This window comes from Nicotiana sylvestris, chromosome 7 (assembly GCF_000393655.2).
Source record: "Nicotiana sylvestris chromosome 7, ASM39365v2, whole genome shotgun sequence".
Taxonomy (NCBI): domain Eukaryota; kingdom Viridiplantae; phylum Streptophyta; class Magnoliopsida; order Solanales; family Solanaceae; genus Nicotiana; species Nicotiana sylvestris.
Genome location: NC_091063.1, coordinates 129,374,572 through 129,383,079, shown reverse-complemented (window position 1 = coordinate 129,383,079; position 8,508 = coordinate 129,374,572). Strand labels below are relative to the sequence as shown.

Sequence of the window (8,508 nt, the reverse complement as noted above, 5' to 3'; positions counted from 1 at the left end):
CGTTAACATGATAGTTTGTGTTGTTTTGCTCTGTTATCTTTATTTAATTTAGGAAGGTGGTTAGTTTGTTGGCATCCTGACAAGTCATCCATACAACACCAGGTCAAAGAGCCAAACAGTCATGGCTAGCAAAGAAACAGACACAGGAGTTGTAGACTCACCAAGGGAGATTGTTGAGTCGGAATCGGAACTGCAAGAGGAGATCCGGAGGTTGAAGCATCAGATGGCGGAAATGTATCAAGCCTGGATTAAGGGACACCTTTCACCCTCGTTCCCTACCAACTACACAGAAAACCTTGCTTTCATTCCACCACTCTCCTAATCACAGATGCCCAATACCATTGATCTTTCCCCACAACATGCACCGGGCTTTACCCCTTACCACAACTCCCCGGCACTTCGGCCCAAACTTTTCATGCTCCACTAGCCAAAATAACCTCGTACCCTGCTCCGATATCTGCTCCTATTTTTGTACCCCCTCCACAAGCTACCCTCCACCGATCCTTTAGTGAGCCCGCATTCCCAGCTCCAGATAACCAATATTATGCCCTGGAACCCATATTCAAAATCCTAGATCCTTATTATTACACTCCCCACTTTGAGCCTCATGTTGAAACTGACAAACCACCCAAGAACGTAGAGCAAGAAGAGATGTTTAGGAAGGTAAAGAGTCTGGAGCAATCATTGAGAAATATGCAAGGGTTGGGAAACCAGGTGAGTGTGGCCTATAAGGATTTGTGTTTGTTCCCCGATGTCGAACTGCCTACCGGGTTCAAGATGCCCAAGTTTGACTTGTATGACGGACATGGGGATCCTGTAGCTCATCTGAGGGGTTATTGTAGTAAAATGAGAGGAACCGGGGGAAAAGATGAATTATTGATGGCATACTTCAGCCAGAGTCTGAGTGGGGCAGCTTTAGAATGGTACACCCGCCAGGACGCCAGCAGGTGGTACACATGGGACGATATGGCTCAGGACTTCGCTCGGCACTTCAGTACAATATAGATATTATCCCAGACTATCTATCTTTGACCAAGATAGAAAAGAGGCCCAGTGAAAGCTTTAGAGAATATGGGTTCCAATGGAGGGAGCAAGCTGCACGAGTCAATCCTCCGATTGAAGAAGACGAGATGGTTGAATACTTTCTTCAAGCCATGGATCCCACTTACTATGGCCATTTAATCTCAGCCATTGGTAAGTCTTTCAATGATGTGGTAGAGATAGGAGAAATGGAGGAAGAGTAGCTTAAGTCGAGCAAGATCATGAGCTATTCTGCTATAAAAGCAACCACCCAGGCAATCTAGAGTGGTACCGGAAGTTTGCTAGGCAAGAAGAAGAAGGACGATGTCGCCATGGTTGTCTCTGGATCATGGCATAGCCAGAGGGGTTCACCTCATCTGTACACCCCTCCTCGACCCTGACCTCAAACTTACGCCCAAGCTCTATATAATCCACCCCAACATTACTTCCCCCCGCAAAACCTCCAATACTCAGCCAAGCCACCCCAATACCATATTCACCATGCACAATCATATGCTCAACCCCCTCCTTACCCGCAATGGTGTGCTCCAGCTCCACAAAATACCTATCCATCTCCACAACCCTACCAAAACCCCAACAGTTCAAATTTTCTACCAAGGCCGGAGTATAGAAGAGAGAGACAGTAGCGGAAACAAACTTTTACCCCGCTTGGAGAGTCCTATGCTAGTCTGTTTCAAAGGTTAAGGCAGTTGGACGTCTTGAGGCCGATTGAGTCAAAGATACCAAATCCCCCTCCAAAGAACCTCGATTATTCCCTAAGATGCGCCTATTGTTCTGATGCTCCAGGGCATGACATAGAGAAGTGATGGCATTTGAAAAGGGCAATCCAGGAGCTCATTGATACAAACCAAATTGTAGTCCAAAGTTCAGACACGCCGAACATCAACTAAAACCCTTTACCAGCCCATACAGAGATGCATATGATCGAAATAGTTCACAAGGATGGGGAGCCCAAGAAGTCTTCTAAGTCCATCATGATGATTCGGGCCAGTGAAAGTAATTTGGTTAAAGCTCCAGACTCTACCAAAGCAAAGCCCTTGATAGTTGAAGGGGCGACAGAAAAGCTGAGCTCGCTCAATTTGAAGCCACTGGTGTTGGTCGTGAAAGAGCCTTCGAAAGATATTGGGGCAAGTCCGGAAAGTTCAAAAATGGTAGTGCCAGGGATTCCAAGTAAGCCTGTCATAGTTGTGAAGGGGGCTCCTATTACCCTTATCATCATTAAACTAGTGACCCAGCTGCCAGTGGTTGATGCCAAGGCTATTCCGTGGAATTACAAACAAGTGATAGTGACATACAAAGGAAAATAAATAGAGGAAATAGTTAATGAAACTGGAGGATTGACTCGTTCTGGGAGAAGTTTCACCCTAGAAGAATTAAGGAAATCCAAGCCATTCAAGGATAGCCAAATGCCAGTAAAGAAATCAGTTACCAAAGAAGAGGCTGAGGAGATCCTGAAAAAGATGAAAGTGCAGGATTATTCCATTGTGGAGCAGTTAAGGAAAACACCAGCTCGGATTTCTCTTTTGTCTTTATTGATACATTCAGATGAACATCGCAGGGTCCTGATGAAGATTTTGAATGAGGCACATGTTCCTAACAAAATCACAGTGAACCACTTGGAAAATATAGCTAGCAAGATCTTCGAAGTAAACAGGTTCACTTTCTCAGATGATGAACTTCCTATGGAGGGTACAGAACACAACCGAGCTCTTTATCTCACGGTGAAGTGTGAAGATTCTGTTGTCTCAAGGGTTTTAGTTGACAATGGCTCTAGTGCAAATATTTGCCCCCTGTCTACTCTGCAAAAATTGAAGATCGGCACCGAAAGAATCCACATGAACAGTGTGTGTTCGAGGCTTTGATGGGGGAGGTAAAGATTCTATTGGAGATATAATGTTCGAATTGTCGATAGGGCCAGTTGAGTTCACCATGGAATTCCAAGTGTTAGATGTGGATGTCTCCTACAATTTGTTGTTGGGCAGGCCCTGGATACATGCTGCTAAGGCAGTCCCATCTTCTCTGCACCAAATGGTGAAGTTCGAATGGGACAGGCAGGAACTAGTTGTGCATGGTGACGAGGACTTATTCGCTTGTAGTGACACAGTCATTCCGTTTATTGAAGTTTAAGATGATAAAGGACCTTGGGTCTATCAAACTTTTGAAACAGTGTCCGTTGAGAAGATCCCCGAAGGAGAATGCATTCCGGGTCCTAATCTGTCATGGTAGCGAATGAAATGTTAAAAAATGGTTTTGTGCCGAGTAAGGGTCTAGGCTCATCTATGTAGGGTATAGTGCATCCAGTGCACCCCAGTGGGAATCCGGGTACATTTGGTTTAGGATTCATGCCCACAGAGAAGGACGTGAAAAGGGTTAAAAATCGAAAACAGAAGGTATGGTCACTCCCCAAGCCTGTCCCTCACATCTCTAAGTCTTTTGTCAAGCCAGGGGCCGAAAAACCTCCAACCTCATCAGTGCCAAAATCTGTGGTCGATGTTGATGAAGATCTGATCAAGAGGTTCCAGAGTCTGTTTGATGAGGTCAATATGGTAGAAGTTGGTGAAGGTTCTAGTAAAGCATATGTGCAGCTCGTTGGGCCAAACGTGAAGCTTAGCAATTGGGAAGCTACTCCTCTCCCCGCCAGGAAGGAGTTTTGGTAGTCTGCTTTGTTTTCCTTTCTGTTTTCTGGGTTATTCAAGGGTTGTAGTCCAGATTTTTAGTTTTTGCTTGTTTTGATGTTCAAACCCTTCTATCCTTTTATTTTTAATGAAATGCAATTTCCCATTTTCCAGTATTTCTAATAGCGTTTCATTTTGTTTTCTTTTGTACAGTTCTTTTTATGCTTGTTGCAATGACATGACATGCATGAGGAATTTTCATCCGAGTCTTAAAAGTCAATCTAATTCTGAAATAACAATCCAAGAAGTAGAATATGATGATGAAATAGAATATGATGAAGAAGCAACATTTGAGGAAATCAGTAAAGAGCTAAAACAATTTGAAGAAAAACCAAAGTCTAATCTGAGTGAAACTGAAGCAATTAATTTAGGGGACCAGGATAATGTTAGGGAAACCAAGATAAGTATTCATTTAGAGCCGCAAGTTAAGGAGGAAATAATCAAAATATTGTTTGAGTACAAATATGTCTTTGCATGGTCATATGACGATATGCCGGGTCTGAACACTGATCTGGTAGTTCATAAATTGCCAACTGATCCAACATTCCCTCCTGTCAAGCAAAAGCTAAGAAAGTTCAAAACTGACATGAGCGTGAAGATCAAAGAAGAAATCACAAAGCAACTTGGTGCTAAGGTCATTCGTAACATTGTGCCAGTACCAAAGAAGGATGGTAAACCAGGGTATGTGTTGATTACCGTGATCTTAACAAAGCGAGCCCAAAGGATGATTTTCCATTTCCAAACATTCACATTCTAATCGATAATTGTGCCAAGCATGAGATAGGTCTTTTGTGGATTGTTACGCGGGATATCACCAAATCTTGATGGACGAGGAAGATGCAGAAAAGACAGCGTTCATCATGCCATGGGAAATATATTGCTACTGGGTAATGCCATTTGGTCTAAAGAATGCTGGGGAAGCTTATATGAGGGCGATGACCACCATATTTTATGACATGATACACAAGGAGATTGAGATTTATGTAGATGACGTGATCATAAAGTCAAAGAAGCAATTTGACCATGTCAAGGACTTGAGGAAGTTTTTCCAAAGGCTCCGCAGGTATAACCTCAAGCTCAATCCAGCAAAATGTGCATTTGGTGTCCCATCTGGGAAACTGTTGGGATTCGTGGTCAGTCGATGCGGTATTGAGTTGGATCCGTCGATGATCAAATCCATCCAAGAGTTACCATCCCCAAAGAACAAAACTGAGGTGATGAGTTTGCTTGGAAGGTTAAATTACATCAACAGGTTCATTGCTCAGCTCACGACAACCTGCGAGCCGATCTTTAAGCTACTGAAGAAGAATGTTGCAGTCAAATAGACTGACGAGTGTCAAGAAGCATTTGATAAGATTAAGAGATACCTGTCGAATCCACCTGTGTTGGTCCCACCAGAGCCTGGGAGATCTTTAATTCTCTATTTGACGGTCTTGGATAATTCTTTTAGCTGTGTATTGGGTCAACATGACATCACGGGAAAGAAGGAGCAGGCAATCTATTATCTTAGTAAGAAGTTCACTCCCTATGAGGTTAAGTACACTCTGCTCGAGAGGACATGTTGCGCCCTGACTTGGGTGGCACAAAAGTTGAAGCATTATCTTTCGTCCTACACTACTTACCTCATTTATCACATGGATTCTCTAAAGTATATCTTTCAGAAGCCTATGCCCACGAGAAGACTTGCAAAGTGGCAGATTTTACTTATAGAGTTTGAAATCATCTATGTGACTAGGACCGCGATGAAAGCCCAAGACTTGACCGACCACTTGGCCGAGAATCCGGTGGATGAAGAATATGAGCCACTGAAGACTTATTTTCCTGATGAAGAAGTGATGCATGTTGAAGAGGTGGACCATGATGAAAATCCAGGTTGGAAACTCTTCTTTAATGGAGCTGCTAACATGAAAGGTGTCGGAATAGGGGTTGTACTCATCTCTGAAACAAGGCAACACTACCCTGTAACAGCCCAGCTTCAATTTTATTGCACCAACAACATGGCTGAGTATGAAGCATGCATTCTGGGTTTGAGGTTAGCCATAGACATGAGAGTCCAGGAAATACTGGTTCTGGGAGATTCAGATTTGTTGGTTCACCAGATTCAAGGAGAATGGGAGACTCGGGACTTGAAGCTCATACCGCACCGACAGTGTCTGCATGATCTTTGTCAATGATTCAGGTCAGTAGAATTCAGACATATTACCAGAGTTTATAATGAGATTGCCGATGCCTTGGCTACTATGGCGTCAATGTTACATCATCTTGACAAGGCTTATGTCGACCCCGTGCATATCCAAGTTTGTGATCAACATGCTTATTGTAATGTGGTTGAGGAGGAAACTGATAGCGAACCTTGGTTCCATGATATCAAGGAATACATCAAGTCGGGGGTATATCCAGTACTTGCCACGGGTGATCAAAAGAGAACCATTCGACGTTTGGCTAGTGGATTTTTCTTAAGTGGGGGATTCTTATACAAGAGGACTCCAGATTTAGGACTGCTGAGGTACATAGATGCTAAAGAAGCTTCAACTATCATGGCCGAAGTACATTCTGGAGTTTGCGGGCCGCATATAAATGGGTATGTCTTGGAAAAGAAGATACTTTGAGCAGGTTATTATTGGATCACCATGGAACGGGATTGTATCAGTTTTGTTCACAAATGTCATCAATGCCAGGTACACGGTCATTTGATTCACTCTCCCCCATCTGAGTTACACATAATGTCTGCACCTTGGCCCTTTGTTGCTTGGGGCATGGATGTCATTGGACCAATAGAGCCGTCAGCATCGAACGAGCATAGGTTTATTCTGGTAGTCATTGATTACTTTACCAAGTGGGTTGAAGCCGTAAATTTCAAGTCCGTGACCAAGAAGGCAGATGTAGATTTTGTTCATTTAAATATCATTTGTCGGTTCGGAATTCCCAAGGTGATCATCACAGACAATGCTGCTAATCTCAACAGTCATTTGATGAAAGAGGTATGCCAACAGTTCAAGATCATGCATCGGAACTCCACTCCGTATCGCCCCAAGGCAAATGGAGTTATTGAGGCTGCCAACAAGAACATAAAGAAGATACTTCGTAAGATGGTTCAAAGTTCTAGGCAGTGGCATGAAAAGTTGCCTTTTGCCTTACTGGGTTATCGCACTACTGTTCGCACTTCAGTAGGTGCAACTCCTTATTTGCTAGTATATGGAACTAAGGCAGTTATACCTGCAGAAGTTGAGATTACATCTTTTCGGATCATTGCAAAAGCTGAAATTGATGATGATGAGTGGGTCAAAACTCGACTAGAGCAGTTGAGTTTGATTGATGAGAAAAGATTGGTCACAATATGTCATGGTCAATTGTATCAGAAGAGAATGGCAAGAGCATACAACAAGAAGGTGCGTCCTCGGAAATTCGAAGTGGGCCAGCTGGTATTGAAATGCATCCTTCCTCATCAGGCTAAAGCTAAAGGCAAGTTCGTCCCAAACTGGCAGGGGCCGTTCATGGTGACAAGAGTGTTGCCCAATGGTGCTTTGTATTTAACAGATATAGAAGGCAAATGTGTAAATGGCTATCAATTCTAATGCAGTCAAGAGATACTATGTATGAGTTTTTATCCTCAATTGCATCTTGTACTTGGCATGTTCAAAGTTGAAATGACGAAGGCATTTTGTTCTGCTACCCAAATACTTTCATCCTTTGCTACCCCTTTTGGGCCTTATTTATTTTCTTTCATACCCTTTTTTGGAATAATGAGCAGAATTAGAGAATGAAAAAAAAAAGAAAAAAATGAAAAAAAAAAGAAGGAAAAAGAAAAAGAAAAGGAGAAAATGAAAAAAAAAAGAAGAAAAAAGAGAAAAGGAAAAAAAAAAGAAAAAAAGAAAAAGAAAAAAAAACAACAAAAAAAAACAACTTTCTTTTGAACTACGTTCGACCTGATTCCTTTTAAGGATACGTAGGCAGCCTTACACGGTTTGGTCCCATCAAAATAAAAATTTAAAATTCCCCAGGCCCAAAGAAACTGGGGCAGAAGTTTAGGTTTTGCAAAAGATCTGATTCCAAAAGTTGAAATTTTGAACTCTTTTCATCTTAAATTATTTTGAGCCTTCATGCCACCCTTTCTTTCTAGCCTTATCCAAAAGCCTACATTACGGTCCAGAGAAATACCTTCCGATCAATCTTTAAGGATGCCAAGACAAGAAAGATAAAGGTATGATTTACATCATGGTTAACGCTCTGTTCATGGACACAAGGGAAAAATGAATAAAATGAGAGAGTCTTATTGGTGAAAACCCTCACGGGCACCGTAAGGCGATTGTGAGTTGAGAGAAAATTTAAAATGAGAGAGTCTTATTGGTGAAAACCCTTACGGGTACCGTAAGGCGATAGTGAGTTGAGAGAAAATTTAAAATGAGAGAGTCTTATTGGTGAAAACCCTCACGGGCACAATAAAGCTATGGTGAGCTGAGACAAAATTTAAAATGAGAGAGTCTTATTGGTGAAAACCCTCGCGGTCACCGTAGGGCGATGGTGAGTTGATAGATGAGCAAATGAGAGAGGCTTGTTGGTGAAAATCCTTCGGGGCACTACAAGTCGAATAAGGCTCATGACTTTACAGAGAAATTGGATCAGTGAAAGCCCGATTTTTGAAGTATGAATACATGCCATGAACTGAAAATATGATTGGTTGGACAGATTAGGCTGATCAATCTGAAATGCATGTCATAATCATTGGAGCTAGCCGCTTCACTCAGATAAGTCTTCTTTTTCCCATTCTTCTTCACATAGTCATCTGTGTTCA

At 42.3% G+C, this 8,508-nt stretch overlaps 1 protein-coding gene across 1 annotated transcript; it reads left to right on the top strand.

The window, feature by feature from the left end:
• The first annotated feature begins 3,383 nt into the window (after positions 1-3,383).
• On the top strand, positions 3,384-5,041 carry LOC138873770 (uncharacterized). The gene is made up of 3 exons (XM_070152248.1): positions 3,384-3,694; positions 3,870-4,397; positions 4,501-5,041. The coding sequence occupies exons 1-3, from the start codon at positions 3,384-3,386 to the stop codon at positions 5,039-5,041; spliced, it is 1,380 nt and encodes a 459-aa protein (XP_070008349.1).
• The last annotated feature ends 3,467 nt before the right edge of the window (positions 5,042-8,508 follow it).

Coding starts and splice junctions, on each gene's coding strand:
- LOC138873770 (XM_070152248.1), top strand. CDS start 3,384: ATGCCCACAGAGAAGGACGTGAAAAGGGTTAAAAATCGAAAACAGAAG. Junction 3,695..3,869: donor CCCGCCAGGAAGGAGTTTTG/GTAGTCTGCTTT, acceptor TCTTTTGTACAG/TTCTTTTTATGCTTGTTGCA. Junction 4,398..4,500: donor AAGAAGGATGGTAAACCAGG/GTATGTGTTGAT, acceptor AGCATGAGATAG/GTCTTTTGTGGATTGTTACG.